Raw genomic sequence first — 23,505 nt, 5'->3', positions numbered from 1 at the left:
TAGACAATATAATTACTGTATGTTTCCTAAAAATACCATATTGTCATAGACAAAACCTGCTGGCTACCAAGGGAGTAGAGAAAGCTATGGACTGAAATCTTTTATAATAGTCTATATACATACATACAGATGCCTATATATAAAGAGGTAGATAGATATACCTCTGCTATGAAGACAGGCTGAGAGAGTTGGGGCTGTTCAGCCTAGAGAAGAGAAGGCTCCGGGGAGACCTTATAGTGGCCTTCCAGTACGTGAAAGGGGCCTACAGGAAAGCTGGGGAGGGGGCTTTTCCTCAGAGAAGACAGTGATAGGACAAGGGGTAATGGTTTTAAACTGAGAGAGGGGAGATTTAGGTTAGATATTAGGAAGAAATTATTAGGTAGTGAGGAACTGGAATACGCTGCCCAGGGAGGCTGTGAAAGCCCCCTCCCTAGAGGTGTTCAAGGCCAGGTTGGACAAGGCTTTGTGCAGCCTGGTCTAGTGTGAGGCATCCCTGCTCATAGCACGGAGGTTGGGACCTGATGGATCTTTAAGGTCCCTTCCAACCTTAATGATTCTATGATTCTGTGATTCTATAAAGAGAGAGAGATCTATATAATCTGCCTATAGCCTACATATGTATTTGTAGAGAGAGAGATGTATGTATATATCAGATCAGGCTGGTGAAAAAAAAAAAAAAAAAAAAAAGTTGTTAGATGTAAAACTTTATGTCCTGCCATTTATTGCACCTTTATTAATTTTAGAACTCTCTTACAGCAGTGCTGTGCCAGCCATAAAATTTTAATGACATCATAAAATACTGGCCAGGAGAACGAAGGGCGGGTTCATGAATCCATGAGAAGACAAACATGGGGTGGAACAAACACAACTGAATAGAACATAAAGGAATATGTCCAGATGGAGATACATGTGTATCATGGTAATTTCCAGATTATTCCTAGATTTGGACAAGAAAACATGGTTGGCTGCGTTCAACAAGATGAGCAGAAGATGCAGATGTTACAGGAAGAGCCTTTCTGAGCACTGCAAGTCTGAGTAAAATGAGGTGTATTCGTGTGCAGGATTCACTAGGAGGAAGAGAATAATTTTCAAGGCTGCATGTACAAATCAGATAATAAATTGATGATCTAAAGCCTTTTCAATGCAATACATACAGACTTTAAAAGCATTCAGAACTTTTCCCTCTGAACACATCCAGTTACAGGTATGTATGCATGTAAGCTTACATGTATATTTAGAAGCATCCACCTATTTTCAAAAACTCGGATGAGGTGAAAGTAATGATGAAAAAAAAAATTTCCTATAGAAAGGAAGTTCTACTTTCATTTTTTGGTATTATTTCTAGAAATGAATACAGAAATTCATAGAGCTTTTTAAGATTAATTTTTTTTTTGTCCATGTTTTTGTGGACACATATGAGTAACTCCTGTATAAGCAGAATGGGACAGAGAAGCTAAGTAGTGAGCCCATACTTACATCCAGTTACATCCAGTGAGAATGGACCTTTTCCACATATATCAACATTCAAATACCTCATTTGGAAGTTTTTTTATTAGTTCTGTAAGTGGATTATTGGATAAAACCCACCTTATTTAAATTACATGGTTTCTGAATCTGCACACATAAGATGTGGAGACAGCTTAGGATTTTTGACTTGCTGCACAAATAAATTGCCCTCTTGTTCCTAAGCAAACACCTCACCAGGGAAGTTTTGACTAATGTACCCCAGGTGTAAGTAGTTACAGATGTGTATTGGATTTTTTTAAGTGAAAAAAAGATTAGCCTAAAGGTGTTATTGAAAAGTCATTAAAATGTGGCTAACCAATTTCAGGGAAACAACGTGAACAGGGAGATAACTCATGGTTCATGTCTACACATTAGGTGACTGATGAGTCATCCAGCAAACAGGTTTACCTTGGGACACTACATAGACAAAAAGTGGTTTCTTTTCCAATCAAATGGAAAAACTAGACTATTTTAAAAAGATAATTGTACTGTCGAATGATGTCTCCTAATGAGTCAGCTAGTACTGACAAGATCCAAGAGCCATGTTCTACAAGATTTTTTTGACTGGATGTTTAGCCATGTAACTGCAAAATAAATACTTGAGTTTCAGTCATGCTAAACATGTGAAACCATTGTCTTGTCATCAAAATATTGCCTTTTTTATTGGACTTTTGTCATTTAGTACAGAGATGTAGCTCACATTTGAAGACTTTCTTGGGAAACATTTATATAGCATATTTACAAATAAAGCAGTACACATTAAAAAATGAACAAGAAAAATGTTAGCTTTTAAACCGATGGGAATAATGAACTCAAGTGAATTACTTGAAGGATGAATCGGCTAACGGTATTCTAGAATAATGAAAGGAATGCAGTAACACTATCATTCGTCCCAGATACCTGCCTTTCCAGACGTAACTGAGATAATTCAACCTTGGTCATGGTTAGGGTTGTATGAGCTGTCAGATTGTCAACTGACCAACATGGCCACAGTTCTCCCTTGACATTATAACCAATGAGAAGTTCCTTAGAAATTAAAAATGCATGAGAGTGTCTTAAAATGAGCTACAATATGTTATTTTCTGAAACCTTGCTCATAATAATATACAAAGTAATAAAAGATTTAGCGGAGAAAAAAACCCAACAAGATTGATTGAAATTTGGGAAGAATGTATATACGTAAAGAAGAAAAACACTGAGGTTGCACCTGATGCCATAAGGTGTGCTGTGCCTTGAAATGTTTGTGTGCAGCTTATGAAGTTTCAAGTTAACATAGGTGGTGATGCAGGTTGTACCATGAATGCCTATTGCCCATCAGCACCAGGTGGGGACGAAAGAACGTGCTCATCTTTAACAACTGGTCTTTATCTAGTGCTTGGTTAGGCTAAGGAGGCTGCCTGCAGCAAAGAATATTTATCAGAGGTGAGGCTGCTTACATGGCAAGTGTCTGTGGTTTCCCAATGAGAAGGACTTGTAACACAAGAATATAAAAGGGTAGGAGATATCATAGTCTGGGGTCATTTTGGAAGGAAAGGAACAGCAAATACTATCAAAATAGGGGCCAGTACAATCTGTCTTCTCTGGGAACCTGAGGTGCAGAGAGAGGTACTGGAGGGAGAGGTCAGACCTGGGAAGCTGGGGAAGGCAGAAGTTTCCAGCCTATTGGTATTTAGGGAATGAAGTATTTAAATTGAGTCTCAACACAGCAACGCAGTCAACAACTACACAGAAGTAAGATTATCTAAATCAGCCTAAGAATGGTAAAGGACAGCATTGCACTCTGTTGTAAGTTGTTTAGCTCCCTGTTTCATTTCTGAAAACTATTCCTCGTGGGACTAAGTCCTACCTATGGACACTTTACAGCACCTTACAAAAAATTATGGAATAGTCGGCGAGACTATTGTCAATTGTCAATAAATTTTTAAATCAACTATTTAATATGCCAAATGTTAGTATCACAGGCACCACTGTTTGATTTCAGTGTACCTAAAACTATCCTCATGCTTTTAGTTTCACGCTGTATATTGAGTATGCACCAAGAGTTATCAAGGCTTTGAAAAGCGGTTGGGACATTAACAGGTTTTACAGGACTGATGGAGTCACAGAAATCTTAATTCCAGTAAAGGTAACTGGGATCAATGGCGCTTCAAATAAAGCCTTAGCAGTAAAAGCGAGCAATCTTCATGCTGCAGCCACCTCCAGCCTGCAGGGTTCCGGGGCAAATGAGGTATGGTTGGAAGCTCTTCCTTCCCCCAAGTTAAAACTCCCAGCCTTCTGCAAAGATGTGCTAGAAGGTGCAGACACACTGCTGGGGAGCAAGACTACGGAATCACGGGGCTAGGGCCTGGAGCACGGTACAGAGCATACACGGCACGCACTCCTCATGCCGAACTGCAGCGAGGCCCACGGACGAGCTCCGTCCCGTCTTGGCAGGTTCCACGCAGCACCCTTGCCAAGCATTTAGTCCTAATCTGCCTGGATCCAGCTCCGTGTCCGTGTATTTGGTCTAACCATCTCGCATCTGCACTGGTTTGCCTGCAGCCCGCCGCAGTCAGACCACATCCCGAGGGCTGGGCGCTGCCGCGGCCGCCCCTCGGGGACACCCGGGGGCCGCCTGACGCACGCAGGGCGGGAGCCGCTGCCTCCAGCCTGGCTGCGAGGAGCGGCGGGGAGGCCGCGGGCCAGGGCGCAGAGCCCCGGCGGCGGGGAGGCCGGGGGGGCGGCGGGGAGGCCGGGGGAGCGGCGGAGAAGTGGCGGGGCCGGCGCGGCGGGGCAGGTGGCGCGGGGCGGGGACTGGAGGGGCCTCTCGCTTCCCACCCCTTCCCCGCTTCTCGCGAGGCTTCTGCCGGCAGCCCCGGGGGCTCCGTCCGTGTCACTGGGGCGGAGCGGCGGCCATGGCCGCCCTGCGCACCCTGCTGCGGTGGCGCCGCCGCTTGGGCCCCGCGCCCAGCGCGCAGCCGGCGCGGCGGCTGTGGGCCGGCGGCGGGGCCGGGGCGGCGGGGCTGAGGCGGTGGCGGCGGGAGCTGGGCTGGGCAGCGGGGGCAGCTACGGCCGGATACGTGGGGTACCGGCTGTCCGAGCGGCGGCGGGAGCCCCCCCGGGAGCCGGCAGCCGCCGAGCCGAACGGGACCCGGCCGCTGCTCCCCATCCCCGTGGCGGCCGCTGCCAAGGAGACGGTAGGTGTGTTGCGTGCCGCGCCCCTCCCGCCTAACGGCCCGGCGGCCTCATGCCCCGCCGCGCTCGGCCGGGAGGCTCGGCGTGCCAGGGGCCCCGGCGGCCGCTGTCAGCTGCCTCGGCAGCCGGCGGGGATGGGGGAGCGTCGCTCCCTGCCCTTTGGCTGTGGAGATGTCTCCGCAAGGCGGCTGCTGGCGGCGGCCGAGGCACTCCCCGCGCTGTCGCGCAGAGGTGACCCTGCGTGGAACCGGCCCCTGGGCTGGGAGGCGAGGCAGTCTGCGCGGGCAGGTCCCCCGGGGACAGGGGCAGAGGCAGGAGCTTGTCACCCGTCCTGCATCAGAAGAGCTGTCACTGAAACGTCGGGGTAGGCAGCGGGCATTTGCAGGCCTTCGCTGCGCCTCAGAGTGTAAACCGTGTAGGTCTTGCTCTGCCTTTCAGCTCCAGAGCTGCCCTAATAATATCTCTCTTAAATAGAAAATACTATTTTGCAAATGGAGCTGCTACTGGTAGTGCAAAACCCGCCTTCTCTAGGGCAATTATCTTTTTAATATAAAATTTTCTGTGGAGTGAAAGGTTTATGCAGAGCTTCCTAAGAAGTGATGGCGTAGCACCTGGTGCTAGTGAGTAACGCTTCAGTTGCGCTAGTTCAGCAAAATGTTGGGTGACTAACTATGGGTAACAAAAAACTGTTGATGTGAACCTGAAAAAGGAAGTTTCCAGTGGTAGGAAGAAACTCCTGCACTGTGCCAATTGTGACATGGTAATGACCTTTTTTTTTTTTTCATTAAAATATTAGGTATTTTTTTAAATGTCAGGAGCCTTGGTTAGGTGGTATGTTAAGATGGTATCTGCTAGGACTGGAAGTCAGTGGTGAGGATGGTCTGCTTTCTGTAGATAAAATTTGTCTTACAGTGTATTTGGGAAGGGGATCTACATTTTTGTAATTAAGGCCTTGGACTTGAGCGTGAATGTTGTTAGCCCTGTTGCCTGTAGTTGTTAGCCAAAAGGCAGATTCCATTGGTGGCATCCCTTATGAAGGGGAGTTGAGCCAGCCATTTTTTATTATTCTTGTACTTGTTATCTTCAGCGTGTTACTGTGACACAGATGACCAAAGGCAGACTCAGTCCTTCATACTGTTTTGATTTGGCAGAACTTTACATTGTTGTATTTATCCCTTCTTTCAAGGGAAATATGGCTGCTGCATCCTTGAATAGTCAGTAAATGTAGTGTGATGTGTAACTGAATTTTCACATACATCACTATAAAAGCTTTGAGGTTATAGTCAGAGTTGAGGTTATATTTGAATAAATATCACATTTTAAAACATATAAAATGTATCATTAATGTATACTATGACTACTTTTCAAAGGCAAACACCAGGATAAAAAAAAAAGGAAAGAAAAAAAACCAGCATGCTTGGTCTCATGCTTCTGAGGAAAAGGGTTCTAATAAATTTGGTTTTCCATTTGCATAGTAGAAAATTGGAAAGATTAACTTGAAATATGTCAGCTCAGACTGATGTCTCAGAATACTAGCTTTATGTTGCATTTTTTAATTTTTGAACAAGTGGTCTCATTGATTTCAAATTGTAGATCTGAGCGCTCAGCATTCATGAAAAAAATATCCTTCCAATTGAAGCCTCCCAAGAATGTAGAATTTTTGGTCTGAGGTCGTGACTTCCTGTTTTGTTTTTCGTTACTGACTATAGTGCAACAGAAGGGCTTGTATGACAACGGAGAGAGACTGTAGTTTGATAGTGGTGAACTACCATGAACTCCATCTGCAACCTGTACTCCACTTATTTTTGCCCTCTAGACCTATGATGAGCACCCACCCTTTTGCTACAGATTTACAAAGGACCTTCAGAGGTGTCTTCCAGGGGAAAAAAATGATGCAAATACTGTGCTGAAACCATACTGAATGGTGTTCTGCAGTGATATTGTATTGTAGTGTCCGTTATTAGAAGGCTAAATTAATGTTGTCTGAGTGCCAATAACTTTTTTAATTCCTAATTTGAAGTACTGAGTTTAACAATCCTAATAGTATTTAACGTCTTAGAAAATGTAACAACTTTTGAAGTAGAAAAGTATGTAATGAAAAGTCATGTAATGAAAAGTGTTCTTAAGATCAAGGTAGGAGCTCTTGAATCTGCTGCAGAATGTGTTTAGAATGGCTGAAGAATGATAACCTGCAATTTCTAGATAGATTAGTTTGATGGAAATATGATGGATGTTTTACAGTTTTGTCATGTACTGACCAACAAGGGTGATGAGGCTCAAGTAGTGTGGGATCTTACCCAGCTACTTTTGGAAGGTCAAGGAGAGGTCAAAGGCATTTTTGTTTTGTTTTGTTTTGTTTTTCTGATGCCCAAAGTCTAACACAGTTTTCTGGGGCTTTCTAGGTTTGTCCTTCCCCTGCTTCCTTAGCTCCATGTTTTGTTTCCAGTGTGAATCTGCTTTTCATTCCATCAAGGCAAATCATTTTTTTTCCTCCTCCCATCCAATCCAGACTTTCCTATTTCATCTTAATATTTCCATTTTCATGCTACTTCTTTAATCTTCCCTCCAGCATGATGCTTTTCCCAGATGCTGTTTTCTTGGATCATTGGAAGCAAGAAGCAGGTGGCATCTCTGCTCTCAGTGTCTTACTGTAGAAATGTACAGCAGCTGGTAGAAGCAGTTACACTGAGTTTTCTTGCATCACCCCTGGGGCTCTAACCTGGAATGACCATTATAGCAGGTTCAGATTCAACTTGGCTGCTGCTGTCAAAGACAATAAAAAATCTTTCTATAAATACGTTAATAACAAGGGAGGATTAGGGAGAATCTCCATCCTTTACTGGATGCAGGGGGAAACAGTGACAAAGGATGAGGAAAAGGTTGAGGTACTAAATGCCTTCTTTGCCTCAGTCTTTAGCAGTCAAACTGGTGGTTCCCTAGACACCCAGTCCCCTCAGCTGGAAAATGGAGAGATGGGACAGAATGAGTTCTTTGTAATCCAAGAGGAAGTGGTCAGTGACCTGCTACACCACCTAGACATCCATTGGTCTATGCGGCTGGCTGGGTTGTGCCCAAAAGTACTGAAGGAGTTGGCGGATGCACTTGCCAAGCTTCTTTCCATCATTTACCAGCAGTCCTGGCTAACTGGGGAGGTCCCAGTGGACTGGAGGGTAGCAAATGTGGTACTCATCAACAAGAAGGGCTGAAAGGAGGATCCAGGGAACTACAGACCTGTCAGTCTAACCTCATTGCCAGGGAAGGTCATGGAGCAGATCATCCTGAGTGTCATTATGCACCATATACAGAACAACCAGGTGATCAGGTCCAGTCAGCACAGGTTTATGAAAGGAAGGTCCCACTTGATGAACCTGATCTCTTTCTGTGATGAGATGACGCGCCTGGTCAATGAGGGAAGGACTGTGCATGTTGCCTACCTGGACTTCTGTAAAGCCTTTGACACTGTCTCCCACAGCATTCTGATGAAAAAACTGGCTGCTCATGGCTTGGACGGGAGTGCTCTCTGCTGGGTAAATCACTGACTGGACGGCCAGGTCCAGAGAGTGGTGGTGAATGGAGTTAAATCCAGCTGGTGGCCAGTCACAGGTGGGGTCCTCAGGGCTCAGTGTTGGGACCACTTCTTTTTAACATCTTTATCAGTAACCTCGATGAGGAGATAGAGTGCACCCTCAGTAAGTTTGCAAATGACACCAAGTTAGGAGGGAGTGTTGATCTGCCTGAGGGTAGGGAGGCTCTACAGAGAGACTTGGACATACTAGATCAATGGAGCAAGGCCAATTCAACAAGGCCAAATGTCGAGTCCTGCACTTGGGCCACAGCAACCCCATGCAAGACTACAGGCTTGGGGAAGAGTGGCTGGAAAGCTGTCCAGCAGAAAGGGACCTGGGGTTTCTGCTCAACAGGTGGCTGAATATGAGCCAGCAGTGTGCACAGGTGACCAAGAAGGTCGATGGCATCCTGGCCTATATTAGAAATACTGTGGTCAGCAGGACCAGGGTGGTGATTGTCCCTCTGTACTCAGCATTGGTGAGGCCACACCCTTGAATACTGTGTCCTGTTTTACGCACTTCAATATAGGAAGGACATTGAGGTGCTGGAGCATGTCCAAAGCAGGGCAGTGAAGCTGGTGAGGGGCCTTGAGAACAAGTCTTATGAGGAAGCAGCTGAGGGAACTGGGGCTATTTAGTCTGAAAGGAAGGCTGAGGAGAGACCTCATCGCCCTCTACAACTACCTGAAAGGACGCTGTAAAGAGGTGTGCACTGGTCTCTCCTCACGAGTAACTGGTAATAGAAGAAGAGAAAATGGCCTCAAGCTGCGCCAGGGGAGGTTTAGACTAGACAATAGGAAGAAATTTTTCACTGAAAGGGTTGTCAGACATTAGAACATGTTGCCCAGGGAGGTGGTTGAGTCACCATCCCTGAATGTGTTTAAAAGTGGTCTAGTTGTGGCACTTGGGAATATGGCTTAATGCTGGACATATGCCCTGTGAAAGTATCTAGAAGTTGTGCTGGGCCCAGTTTACTATCCCTGCAAGTTCCATTTCTTCATATGCTATCACTGAATCCAAGTAAAGCTTGGCAGTAGTGGTGGAATATTTAAGAATATAAAGTTGTCATACATACCTTGATAAGTAGTTGCTTTGTCTTATTGCTGGTATTAGTGTTTACTAATGCTCTAGTATTTATGGAACTAATCTGTTTCCAAAAACTGATGATTACACAGATGTTGATGGGACAATTTCCCATTCTTGACCAGTTCAGAAATTAGGTACATCATTTGAAAGTAACTGAAAAGGACTGTGTTGGAGTTGCTTAGAGAGTGTCAAAATGGTCTGCAGATCTTTCTCCCTGTTCTATGAAACTCTTACAGTAGGAAATCCGATGAGCAACAGATTTTTAAGTTTATGAACAGGTGAATAAGAAGTTGCTCTTTGCTAGAAGTTAAGTACATTATGATATGTATCACCAACATGGGGTCATGGTGTGGCCAAAAAGAATACTTGCTTGACCAACCATACTATTGGAGGTGTGCTGATAGAGAGTAAGACTTGTAACAGAAGTAGCATGAAGCTAAGCTTCCTACAGGATTCCTTTTTCCCAGATGCTTTCTGATAATAATTCCAGCCCTAATGACCAGGGGTTTGTTATATGATTACCTGGAGCAAAATCTTAAACATTATAATAAAGCAACAGTTTTAATTTCAGAGTTGCTGCTGAATAACATTTCAGAACCAAAGTAAAATTCTACACTAGGGGTGCTGTTTTTTTATCTGAAGGTTTTGATGAAGACTGAGAGAGCTCTGCTAACAGACAGCTCCTTTAAAGTCTAGGAGATGCTTGTGCAGAGCAGGAAACTCTTTGAAAGAACTGTAACTTTGATACAGGTTCTCTGACAACTCAGAACAGTATTGACCCAAGATTAGCCTTATCCAGGGTACTTCTCATGAAGTGTTTATCTTGTCCTCATAGGTGTGTATTATGTTTTTTCAGAGAAATGTAACAATTTTAGAAATAAAACCGTAATACGGTGTCAGGTTTCCTAAGAGGAATTATTTGTCTTCTAATTCCTTGCTTCCATGTTCCTTACATCCAAAGCTCCAGTGTCATTTGTAAAGTTTATTGAAATGATCTTGGAAATATCAATGATACCTCTTGGCAACCCAAAGAGATATTTTCTAGAACCATTTTGGTTTTGTGTAAAGGTAGTCAGTTCTGGGTCTCTATTTTTATGAAGTACTCTCTGCAAATCACTTCCTTCAGAGGTGAAGTGGGCACAGGAAGAGACAGACATAGAATATGTACTTTGTCACATGTCTTGAAGGCACACTCATTTCCAGGAGAAAGAAGCTGCATACTTTGGATATTTCCAGAGGGTTTTTTTTCCCCTAAAACCTCAGCAATACTGTCAAACTCTTTGTGAAAATATTCAGAAGGTCAAGTTTATTCGTAGCAGCACATTTCTAAGTGGATTACATCTTGCATTTCCATCTCTGTGAAATGAAGAACAAGCTTTTAACTCCAAAAAGTAAGGAAACTCCCCTAGGGAGGAGACTCTCCTGGTTGCTCATAGAGGATGCCATTCCAAGAGGTGCAGAAAGGAACATTTTTACAAGAACCTCATAAGTATTTTGTGTTTCATGTCATATGTCAATTGCCAAATGCAGGAAGATGGTTTGCTCTTAGGCTGTTGACTCACTGTCATCATCCTGAGAAGGATGCTTGCCAGACAGCTCTAGTGAGAGCCGTGCCGAAGGGAAACTAAGGTTAGTCTCTCAGCATTCATTCTGTGTTCCTCAAGATGTTAAAAAAGGATGATGTGTGTTTGAGACAGACAGATCCAGCTACTGGCATATTTTAGTCTTGCATGCAGTGAATCATATGGGCCTGAACAGCAGGATATACACCCCGACTGAAGCTTGTAGAAGAACTGCTAGAAGTTTAGTAGCTTCCTTGTGAAACTAATGGAAGAAGGACTGTTGGAGCATATTTTAGCAAAATGCTTGATTTGGAGGGTTTCTGGAATAGCTGTGCTTGCAGATAAACATTGTTACCCCAAGGTTTTCCCCTAACAGAATTGTATGTGAACACAGCCCTTTTTACAGCATTTTAAACACATTCAAGCTTCCTATGCTTGCAAGTATTTTAATACAATAATGTCCTTATCTCAGTGAAATGGGATCAACCAACAGAATTGTTGACTGTACTATGTCTAAGTAGTCTGCTAGAAATACAGCTTCAGTAAGCATCAAAACAGTTTTGTCTACTTTGGGATTTTCCCACACTGAGAACTTGATGTTTAACCTTTTGGCCACCCAGCATGAAAACAAAATCGTGCTACTTTTATCTACATGGGAGCATATTAAATAAGCCTGAAGTCAAATATAAACGAAGGAAGTGAGAAACAGCACTGCTTTGAAAACCTTTTTATTTTAATAGTTTGCACAGATTCTCATTGATGGAAAACAGATTACTTTGCAAGCAAAAATTCAAAGCAACTCACTCACTTGAAATAAATTAGTTAAAGATAAAACTACTGTAACAAAACATATTTTTGACTGCAAGCAAAAGGTACTTTTGGTAGTAAATGTTGGCTTCTTTAGCTAAAATAGTCTCACCTTTATCTCAGTTGGAAAAAGCAAGATAACACTGGTTTGACTTGGAACACATGAAAGTTGTGGGATTTTATGTGATACTGTTGGAGCTTTTTGCTTTATATGTGTGCACACACAGCATGTGTGTTTTTAAATATATGTTTTGTAAAATATTTTTTATTGTATGTAGATATCCTTAGAATTTTTGAGTTGGAGTGTTATTCTTAGTTTTGATAATGGACTCTCACAGATTACTTCTGCAGAGCTTTGTGAGCTTGTAGGCATCAGTTTTTCTAATTTTCAAGTGAAAAATCCTGTATGTGGCATTTAAGCTTATCTGTATAGGAAAACTAGATCTTTTGTCACAGAATAAAACTTCTAAGTCACTGACTTAATGTAACACAAGAGTAAAACTAGACAAAGAACATTTCTTTTGTGTTTTTTTTTTTAAATGATGTCATGTTTTGTCTTTGGCACATTACTTTCACTGAACCTGAGCTATATCATTACCATTTATTGATATTTTCAGATAGTTTGGGGTCAAACTACTGCAAAAGGTTAGTTATTTTAGTGTCAGTTTGTGAGCTCACATTCTGTGTTAGATCATCTTATAGCAATGTAGAGTTATTTCATGGATTTCACTGGAAGGCCGTACAGGTTAATTCATGTTATTCAGACAGACTGTATCTCTGAGATAAGAGAGCTGGTAAGACAAACATGGGACCAGAAATGGGGATTGGCCCATGCTTCAAGGAAGTTTGAGTAATACATGGAAACCTTTGGTGAGAACACTACACTTTTGGGATGTCTTGACTTGTTTACTCTGATAGACACAGTATGTGAAGTATGAACCTACAATGGGAATGAGTTTTGGACACTAATTTTACTTGATACGAAACCTAGATTTTCTTCACCTAAGATTTTGCTATGAATAGAGGAAGGAAATACAGAGGGGTATCACTCTAAAAAGAGGTATTACAAGGAATGCTTTCAGAGTTGATTAACTTTAAAAGGTTGAATGTCCATAACTAAGAGCTTCATCTAAAGGAGTACTACACTGTGAGACACATGGTGGTTTTATTGTAGCTTTAGGTGGTCCTCTCTAAATGCAGTACTTCTAGAAAACAGTTTTTAAAGAATTAGATTAAGTGCTTGAAATATGTTAGTGATATGTTCCCATGTTATTTTCATTTCCATCATGAATTTGAAACTTTGGAGGCTTTTTTCCAGATACTTTATGTTGTTTGTAATATGTTCGTAGCATAGATTTACACATGATTGAAATATGATACTCTCCAGTCAGAGGAGTATGCTGCCAAATTACTAGTTGGTCTTCAATTTTATTTTTTCTTACCCTTTCAATAAGCAGTTGTTAAACTGGACTTTCTTATGGGAAATGTTTCCCTCTTTTTCTTTTGACTAGTGGTTCTTGACATATAAGTGCTGGATCCATTTAATAATTTTAGAAAGTGCTTTGAAATACCTCCTCTGTGTGAGAATTAGGTATGTCTATATACATTCCTGTGTCAGGAAATATCAGGAAAATGGGCTAAGGTTATTTTTTTTTCTCCTCAGCTGATATAAACTGAGTTTAGGAGAGCCACACAGTATCTGTTGGTTTTGTACAAAGCAGATGGAAGCCGAGACTGTATAGCAGCATCTGAAAAAGTTGCTGTGTTCCCTCTGCATTGTTTCCGCACAGGTGTGGCATAGGAGGACAGAAGATTGGAGGTGAAATACAGAGCAATAAGGTACCAGAGTTTGAGGGAGGAAGGGCAGAAGGATGATAACCATGAGCTGTTTGATTACAACTAGTAATACTTAGAATTTTTTGAGACTAGGGAAACGTTAATACGTTGCTTGTCAGTGCTGGTGAGCTTTGGTCTTGCCTCTTTTTGTTTACTTTGTGAGTTGTGAAGTTGGAAGGATGGAAATTCTGGCTACTATTTCTAGCTACAAAGAAGCTACCTTCTTGGTTTCAGCAGAGGGGCATTTTTTTACCCTTTGAAGTTCTAGTAGCAAAGTAAGTTGATGTACCAGAACTAACCAGAGCTCACCTGCTATGCCTAAAATTAAGATAATACAGCTTGAAGAAAATGACTGTGTCCAGTTTTTAAAAGGCAGAGAACCATAACATGATACAAGATCATAGTAATTATGAGGCAGGATTGCCAAGAGGATTCATAAAACATTAAAAAAAAGTCTTGTTTGTCAAAGAGATGTACTTTCATTACAATTTTTAAGATTGTTGATAATTACAGAGAATTTTAGTCTGGATAAGCTCTTGAAACTTCAAATAGAAATCTTATTGAATCCTGTTCCTTCCCTGAGGTATTATTCAGCATCTACTTTCTCTGTCTTGTTCTTGCATCCATTGGGTTTTATACTAATCCAGATACAGTAAGATTGCCTAACCTGGACATAAATATGAAATAAACAGAGAGCACTTGATGTCAGTAAGACTCTCATACTTATCCTACTGAATTATGATCTGCTAATCTTGGGGGAAAAAAGGAAACATTTCATAGTTTTGTGCTGAGATTAGTTTCTTAAATGAATGCCTGAAGATGTGCAAATTGAAGTCACACTTTGGAATGGTTTGGCATATTGATTAGTTTCTAATAATTAAAAATTTACGCAAGAGACTTAAAAGTTTCTCTAAGTTAGATGGATTGGTAAGCAGTAATAGAAGAAGTAAGGCTCTAAACAAGAAATTTGGACAAAACTAATGTTCTTCCCAAAGATTTGTTTGTCAGTTTGCTGAGGTGTGTGCTTGGAGTCTTCTGCAGGCAAACCTGGCTTTTATTTAGACATAAAGTGTATGAACCAGTGGTCTAATATACATTAAATCCTGTTTACATTTGTTTGAATTCACATTGGATCAACAGCAGAAACAATTTGTTTTGATTCTTTCATATAAAACCACAAAGTTCAAAGTAAGTGGTACCCGTATTCCTTAGAATAAAATTATGCTTTAGCCTGTGATTTTCCCATCACTTTTAGCTTGAAGTAGATGGAGCTTGCTGCTGGAACAGGTGATATTTTATTGTCTATAACCTTCAGGTTACTGTGCTCTAGGTTTTGAAACAAATGACTGTTCTTATAGGTCGAGGCATTTATCTGGCTTAAAAATAACACCACCAAAGCAAAAAGTTCTCAGTCACAGCAGTTCCCTTATCTAGTTTGACAATTGGAAAAATTAACATAAAGCAAGAGCAAGAATATCCAGAGTATTGAGCCTTTAGGAAGGTACTGCTTTTTTTGCTGGCAGGCTGTATTCATATCAGTTTATGATGACTTTGAGCTAGAGGGTGAAATATTGGCATTGCTATATAGTCAGAGGAAACCATAGGTTGGCTAAAATGAGGTAGAAATTAAGGTTTTGCACACCTTAGTACTGACAGGCATGAGTTAAGTGTGTCTTGAAAATTCCATGTTTGTTGTATTTTATTTCATAATTACAGTAGCACTGAGTAATGAAGATAATGTTGAAGTATGTGTCTGAGAATTTAGCAAATGCTTTTCCAGGTGTCTCAAGTGCAATATTAAGCATTAGTACGTGAGATAGTGTGAACTTCTTGAGAGCAAAGAATCTCAACATGCTCTCCAAATACTAACAGTGATCAAAACTAAGATGATATTTCTTGAGTGATACATTATCTACAGATTATCCTGATGAGGCATGATTTATTATGACTGATTATAATTTATTACACCTACTGCATGTGTAATATGGCCTTGAAGCCCTGTCTTTTCTGAAAAGTTACTTTGCAGAAAGATTGCTTTACTACTCATGCTTGCAACCTGCACATGGTCAAAAGTATGTTTGTTATAATGATTAAATCATATATATATATATATATATATATATATATATATATATATATATATATAAAATATAATAGACTATTAAACTTCAAATACAGAGATAATAAGTTATATCACTACAAGCTCTACCAAAACCATTGAGTTGTGTAAATCCCACATGAAGGCGTTGCTTGAAGGCCACTGGACTGCTGAAGGATCAGTAGGACCATAACACTCAAACAGTAAGATAAGACATAAATACTTCGGCTTGCATATGGGTATATCAGAAGAGAATTCAGCTTTTTCCTGGCACTCTAAGTTGCGGTTGTATGTCTGGCTGTTAGATTTTATTTTTTTTTTTCTCTTCATATATAATTTGGTAACAATTTGAAAATGGAAAAAAAAAAACACAGAGACCAGGTTCAAAGGTACTTATCAGGCAGAAGTACAGAATATTTGTATATAGAACAGTCTTCTGAAAAGTAAATAATTGTATAGGCATCTATCTTATTCTTACTTTCTATGACAGTTTTTTCCATGCTACTCAGTCACTAGTCTTTTTTCCTTCTAGAAGGCTGGTTAAAATGTCCTAGATAAAAGTACTGGAGTACTAAGACTCCCAAATATTAATACATTTTGAGTCTTCTCTTACATTGTGAGTGTACATGGTTTTTTTTTCTTTTTAATCCCAAATAGAAAGAGTTGGACCTCTTCAAACACACTCATTATTGATCTCTCTATTTTAAAAACATAATTTAATCTCTTAGTTAGAACTGAGGCCATAACATTTTATTTTATTGCAGTAGTCTTACTAATATTTTATTTTTCAAGGGCTTTATTTGAAAAGCAGAAGGAAAATGAGCCCAGATTTTCAACTGCTCATTATAAATGTGCCTTTGCTTCTGATTTCTAAAATCTGAAAACTATTCTTACAAAGGTTTTGGAGAACCAATTTCCATTGGTAGTCAAGGACTGTCGTATCTTAGAGGACAGGAACTGCTTACATCTCTCAATCTCTCTGTTTAGATGCCTCTCTGGAAAAACAAAATGTATTTGGCTGTTCTCTTAGTTTTTAAAAGAAAACAGACATTAGTTAAACCATGTGCTACTTGTTGCCTTTCTGTAGTTTGACACCTGAAGAATTTTAGGAATACTGCATGAAATTACAATAATAGTGAGGACAACAGCAGCTTGGGAAATTTCATTTATAAGATGCTGCATTCCTATTTTCACATACTGGGAGAAGTTGGCTGTATCATTGGTCTCCCTTGTATTAAACAGTTTGGGGTTGTTTTTTTTTCCATCTCTGAAAAAAATGTGCAGGATACTTACATTTTCTTCAAAATACTAATTCGACAGAGGAGCTAACGTCATTATGGGCTAAAAAAAGTTTTCAGATAGCAGTAGTGTATTTTCTGTTAAAAGTTTTCACAGTGTAACACAAAGATGTGATAATTTAGAACACTTATATTTTGGTACTACTAAGTTTACATGTAAATCGGCTGGGTGGTAAATATACCAGAAACTCCTGACATCTATAAACTCTCATGAGGTGTGAACTTAGTGCCAAATACTACTGCTGTAACTCTGGAGGAATAATTAAGCTCTTGTCTTCCTCTGTTCCCGTAGGTATGGTAGCTTTAATTGCATTGGATACTTGAAATAGCAGTATCTGTTGAAGATTTACACTGGAGTGTATTATGGAGGTTTCTTGCCTATTATTGTCAACAGTTGCACTCTACACTAAGAAGCAATAACTAAGAAGTGTTATTCCATTCTCTTGTGGAAATGTCAGTCAACTGCAATAATTTTAACAGTGTTGTTTGAAGTCTTAACTGCTGAAGTTACATGGACTTTATCGAGTTAAAGTTGGTCCTTTTTCTAAGGTTAAGGAGCCTAAGTTCACTTTTGTTTTGTTTAGTTGGTTGTTGTTCTTTTTCCTGAGCTTGGGCAGTGTCAATAATTGCAATGCATAAGTATCTATTGCTAATATTATAGAAGACTGAAGAGCATAGTAATGAAATCCTAATTGTAGTTTCAGCTCTTACCATACAAAAATTCTTGGATGCTTTTGAATTTGTGAGTTACCATCTTTACAGTTTATTTATGGTGAATGGCAGTGGCAATTGTAAACCAAAATTTTCATACATTACAATTGTTTCCTTCTGTCTTTGAAGGTTACAGAAAACAGATCAGACCTTGAAGATTTACATCTTTATGCAACTCCTCGGGAGCAACGTTTTCGTAGGTTTGCCAGTTTAGAATTTGAAGGACAGCTATACATGACTCCATATGACTTCATTCAGGCTGTCACAAGCGATGAACCCAAACGTAAGCAGGAGTTCTATATTGATAAAATTGCAATGGAAAATGCCAGTGGTGTGTGCTATTTTCCCATTTGCTTTTGGTTACTACTTCTGTTTCTGATTGTGGTAAAAAAGTACTGCAGAATTTTGTTTTTAATTGTATCCAAGTATACAGTCAGTACCCTGATTGTTATTAAATTGTAAACATCTGTGTACTAGTCATTAGTTAAGTATTCTTATTGCAGAAGTCATGGACACCTCAACAGGCATGGAAGACAAGAAGTTAATTTGTATCATTCGCATTAACAGTTAAATAACAGTTAAAGTTATGGTTTCTTTCTGAGCAAGCCAGTATTACTGGAAAACGTTTACCTTCTCCTCTGTATAGTTTCTGTGTAAATAGGCAGGCAAGATATGAATTCCCTAAATAATTTAGGATAACTAGTTGCAGTTTTTGCCATCTTGTATTGTCATCTGCTGTCATGTTGGGATATTTTTTGCCCTATAGAGATTTTACAACCATATCACAGCTTTCTAAATGACATGCTTTGAGTAGGAATTTCAGTCCCCCAGGGGGTCCACTTTCTACACTTAAAAGTTGCCAGACTTAGCACTATGTGTTAATGAAATTAGTGAAAAATAAGCTATCAACTTTAATTCACTTACTGTCAAATTTTTTCTCTAAGTATCAAAGAGTGAGTAAATAGTAAGATGAGCCATTTCTGATGTAGTTTGATTTCCTGGGCCTCAGGCTTGCAGTGCATTGGTAGAAGCACACAATTTCTGGGGAAAGTGACATGTATAATAACTCACCTTAGGTCTTTCTTCCTTAGGTCTATGCCACAAAGCTAGTATAGAGAACAGTCAAAGCAGCTAAAACAGGCAGAGGAGAGCTTGAAGCTCTGTGCAGATGTTGGCTTTTTCCTCTTTGTTCTCTTAACAGTAGCGAAATAAGAGGAAAGAATTCAGCAATGGCACATCAATGATCAAAACTTCTGTAACTTTTTAATAAAGATATTATCTCATTGCAACAGTGAAGACAGAAGATAGAGCTGAGATCTTGAAAACTTGCAAAACTTTGAAACTCTTACCAAAAAGCAAATCTTCATTCTGTTTTTTTGCCCTGCAGTTAAAAGAGAGGAAGCAGATTCCTTATCACACAAGTTAATAAAAATACACCTCAGCACTCCATACCTGGTTCCTCTGCCCAGATCTCCAAGTCTTCCTTTTCATGTTACTGTGGAATTTGGTTTCACTGTGTATAGTTATGAAGCATTTGTGCCATGTACTGGTTAAACCATCTCATATAAACTATACTATTACTTAAAAAAGGTTGAACCAGATGATCTTTGAGGTCCCTTCCAACCTAGCATTCTATGATTCTAAACATTTTAACTCCATTTTATGACAGTTCATCTGGTTTGACCACACTGTATGTATGGTTTGCTTTTAGGATTTTTCCATGCTGTTGAAATTTATGCTTCCTCCTCTCTCACCACAAGTACTCAGTTTTAAAAGCAAAATAAAACAAAACCAAAAAACATTAAGCTCACAAGGACATTCTGTTCATCTCATGCCAGAGTAGAAGAGGTCTGCAGTTGAACAGTGCTGGCATGCTTCTGAGTTCAGTGTAGCAAACCCCGTTTGTATCAAAATCCTTCCTGTGCATCCAGTTAATCTCTGAGACTTAAAGCAAAACTAACCTGGATGTTTTTTAGTTTTATAGACAAGTATCAGAGATTACATGACAGAGATAATTATTTTAAGGGAGAGTGTAAGAGGCTGTAGCTAAGTTGAAGTGAATGACTTAATTATGGTGGAAGTCATGTTGCCTGGGACAGAAGGCTGACAAATAGGAAGTAAGAGATGAAGTAGGTGACCTGCAGGTATTGCTACTTCCCACTTCTGATCTCTGACTGTTAATTTTAACCTTTGGACTGCAGCTTTATCAAAGTACTGCTTTGTCTGTTTGGGCAAGTCTTAATATTCTGTCTTGCTCCACTGAAGTAGTAAGTTTAACAAAGATATTTTTCAGAATAAAAGAATGCATTATAAACATCTTACTTTGTATTTTTTGATCACTTTTTAAATAAGTTGCAATTTGTAAATAATTGGGTCCATTCAGGCTTACATATTAGACCATCTATATTTTGTAGAATAAAAAAACCCACACACCTGGGTTTTTTTATGAATGGAGACTAGAAAGGTCTTGAGTTTTGGCAAAAAGCAAAAACACCCTTTGAAGAGTAATAATAGTAGCTCTTTATGTCTACTCTATAGAAAAGCTAATAATACTAGACCTGAATGAGATTTGTGATGGACTGAATGCGTCTATTGTGATAGATTTACTTTGGAAATCTTGTAAACCCTACAAAAGTCAAGAGGGTGTTCACTTCCTTTTTTGATTAAACACTAACTAATTTGGTAAGAGTATATTTTCTTTTTACTCCATGCAGTTAATGTAAAAAATATAAATACTAAAATTTACTTGTTGCTCCTTCCTTTATTGTGCAGGCTTTCATTTGGGAAATTTAATTTTCAACAGCCATACTCGATACATTTTTAACATCTAAATGTGTGTTTATATGTTTAGAAAGCCAATTAAGAGAAGAAGAAATACATTTTGTATCCTTTAGCTCTAATTATTGTAATTTTAGCTTAATACTGAGCTGTAAAAAGTATATATACACATAAATCTTGACTTGCTTGTCTAGAAAGAAAATCTGTATCTAGTATAAGAGACTGGGTCATTATCTGATTGGAAATTTAAATACATTTATAGATATAAATATAAATCAGTTTGTATGGCGAATGAGGTTGTTTGGGGGGTGTATTAGTTTTTTTGAAACAAGGCTTTAATTGACATTAAACTGAAAGTTAAATGTATTGTGATAGTTATTTAAGAGTATTGAGTTCATCATGAGAAAGCAATTTCTAATACACACAGAAGGTATGAATTTGACCACATACTATGCTGCTTTTTGTACCATTGAAAATTCTGATATTCACAGTGCTTTATCTTGATACTGCATTTGTGCAAATGTTTGCCTAGAGAGGGTGGTGATGAACCTCAAGATTTGAATTCTTGGATGGTTATGGGTGTCTGTTTGTCGAATGGGAGTATCTTTCTTTGCTTCTGGAGTCTGGCATGTCAGGCATTAGGAAGAAAAGGTCTCCTTGGTCTTGTCGGTTTTCAGTGCTAACAAGCAGTTCAGTTCTGAATTAGAGGCTCTTTTCACCTCCTCCCTTTAAAACTATTTACAAAAAATTGAGCCTGACAGAGGGTGTAAAAGGAAGCATGAGTCCGAGTCAGGAATGGCCAAAGGGAATTTTCACCTAGTGTATTTTCAAGGATTTTCTTCTGTATTTGCTTTAAGTGGTATGACTAATCCCAGAAGCAAGAAACAGAATTGAGGTGTCTCCACAATCTGCATTGTAATACTTCTGTGACTAATAATTTCAGAATATTGATACCACAGATTAGCATGAAAGCACTCTGTTTTCTGTTTTATGTTTAATGGTGCATTTTGGAGATAGAAATTCTTTTCTGTCACTGAAATGGAGTTCGATTAAAAACTATACATCTGTATGGTTCTTTAAAGTTAGGATTTTGAGTATCTGCTAACTTTTTTAATAACAAGTAATAGGTTTTTTTTAAACAAGTTGGAGATGAGTCTCATGAAGTAGGGAAAGTACCTCTTTGGCTAGAAAACATAGCATAGATGCAGTCCATTTTTTATGACACCACATTGATATAACTAAATTCTGTGTATTCATAACCGTATCTTTTTTTGCAGGTGCTAAAAAGTGGCGATCTCTTTCAAAGCAGGTGAGCAATAATTTATGTGCTGTCTTACAAATGTTGATTTTGATACAGTTACGTTCTTTCACAATGTAAACTTAGTCATAAGAGAAATAAGAGAATATTTTAATATTTATTTTTTTTAAAAAAGGGAGATTTTAATTTCTTCATTTTTGTCAGTTCAGACTCAGCTGAATCCAGAATATCAAAAATACTTATGCAGCTGTGCCTGTTATGTTGAATTTACTGACCTTCTCAAGCCTCTGTCTGTTCCTTCCTCAGCCCATATTTGACTGAGTTTCTTTAGTGTCTGAGTGTAACAGATGTCTCAAAAACTGCCTGAAATACTTAGGCCACTCCATCTACCTTTTGTGGTGTTTAAGTGCCTCTTACTTTTTTGTTGTTGTTGTTTTTGTTGCTGCAACTGCAAAACAACTCTGCATCCCTGTATTTTAAGTAAAGTAGATTCATATTTATGGTTCAAGTTTGCTTTAGTTCAGGTTGGGTGTTTCAAATGAGCAGTTGCTTGGAGCTTGTATAAAAACCTTACTGAAATCCTGGGGAGCTTATCCTTTGCTTCAGTGAATATGAGCAGTGGTGAGTAATTTCAGCAACAAATACATTACATGTCTCTTTCCAGCTCTGCAAACACATAGTATTCATGCAGATGAACGATCTTACAATAATCATGTTTGCAAAATTTATATATGTGCTTGAGTACTTCCAAGGTCATTGTGGTAAACTGAAGTTAAATTATCTGATAGATTTGCATGCAGTTCCCTTCCTTTATATTTATAGCGTTTATTGATCATCTGTTAACTGCTTTTTAAAATAAGTTTATTCTTTTTAAACTTTATACTTTTTAAAGTATATACTTTTATCTTTTAAAAATCTTATTTAGGAACTGAATCAGATCCTTATGGAAACACCACCAGTTTGGAAAGGATCATCCAAACTTTTCCGTAATCTTAATGACAAAGGTGAGGGATAAGGATTTATTTTCCTGAACCAAATTGTCATGTATTAATTTATTATGTCTAAAGTGATGTTGTACTTTAATCAGAGTCACATCTTCAAAAAGATAAAAGATGTTTGTTGCTTTCTACATTTTACAGCATGGCAAGTTCTCTTTAGTCTCTACAGTGTTTTAATCATGCCATCTTACAGCTAGCCTCTTTTAAGTGACTTGGTAACTTAGAGTTTGTTGAACAGATGTCTGAATGTTTCATATTCAGTTTATTGTCATGGAGGAAGATCTGTAGACCAATTTTCTGCCAGTGAAATTCTACAAAAGTTGATGGAATTAAGAGAACTCAAAACTGGCTTGATAAGCTGGTAAAATTAGTAATAAACTTTAGCACTTTCGTAGCTTTTCAGCATGCTTTACAAGAAAGTGAGTTCTGTTTTCCCATTTTGTAGGTAATAAAAGAAAATATGATGGTTCTTAAGACTGATAAGGTCATTCAGTATGACAGTGAAAGGAATGGGAATGGAATTCAGGTCTCCTTAATTCTAATTTAGTTTTTATTTAGCACGTGACATGAAAATTCCAAGATTAATTTACTAATTTTCTTTAAAACATACACATTTTAATATAAAGCAAAAGCCTATATCCATTTCTTGTGCCATAGATGCATTTAAATCAGATGAGCCACATAGATCTATGTTAGTTGCCCTTAAGTTTTATTTTTGTGTTTCACCTTTCAGTGACCTCCCTCTGTTCTTTCTGATCCTAGTGTAAGCTTTTCTTTAGGTTCAGTCCTCATTTCAGAGCCTCTCTCCCATAACATTCAGAGCAATC

At 39.1% G+C, this 23,505-nt stretch overlaps 1 protein-coding gene across 6 annotated transcripts in view; it reads left to right on the top strand.

The window, feature by feature from the left end:
* Positions 1 to 4,366: 4,366 nt before the first annotated feature.
* The window catches only part of MICU3 (mitochondrial calcium uptake family member 3), a 53,729-nt gene continuing 34,590 nt past the window's right edge, over positions 4,367 to 23,505 (top strand). For all 6 annotated transcript variants that reach the window (XM_051617504.1, XM_051617503.1, XM_051617500.1 and 3 more), the window contains exons 1-4: positions 4,367 to 4,682; positions 17,774 to 17,927; positions 21,700 to 21,731; positions 22,606 to 22,684. In XM_051617504.1, coding sequence (XP_051473464.1) covers positions 4,401 to 4,682; positions 17,774 to 17,927; positions 21,700 to 21,731; positions 22,606 to 22,684 — 547 coding nt within the window. In that variant the 5' untranslated portion in view covers positions 4,367 to 4,400. The remainder of the gene's footprint in view (positions 4,683 to 17,773; positions 17,928 to 21,699; positions 21,732 to 22,605; positions 22,685 to 23,505) is intronic.

The sequence above is a fragment of the Apus apus genome, chromosome 4, assembly GCF_020740795.1.
Source record: "Apus apus isolate bApuApu2 chromosome 4, bApuApu2.pri.cur, whole genome shotgun sequence".
Taxonomy (NCBI): domain Eukaryota; kingdom Metazoa; phylum Chordata; class Aves; order Apodiformes; family Apodidae; genus Apus; species Apus apus.
Note: the sequence above shows the minus strand (reverse complement) of the source record. Positions and strands in the feature narration are given on the sequence as shown.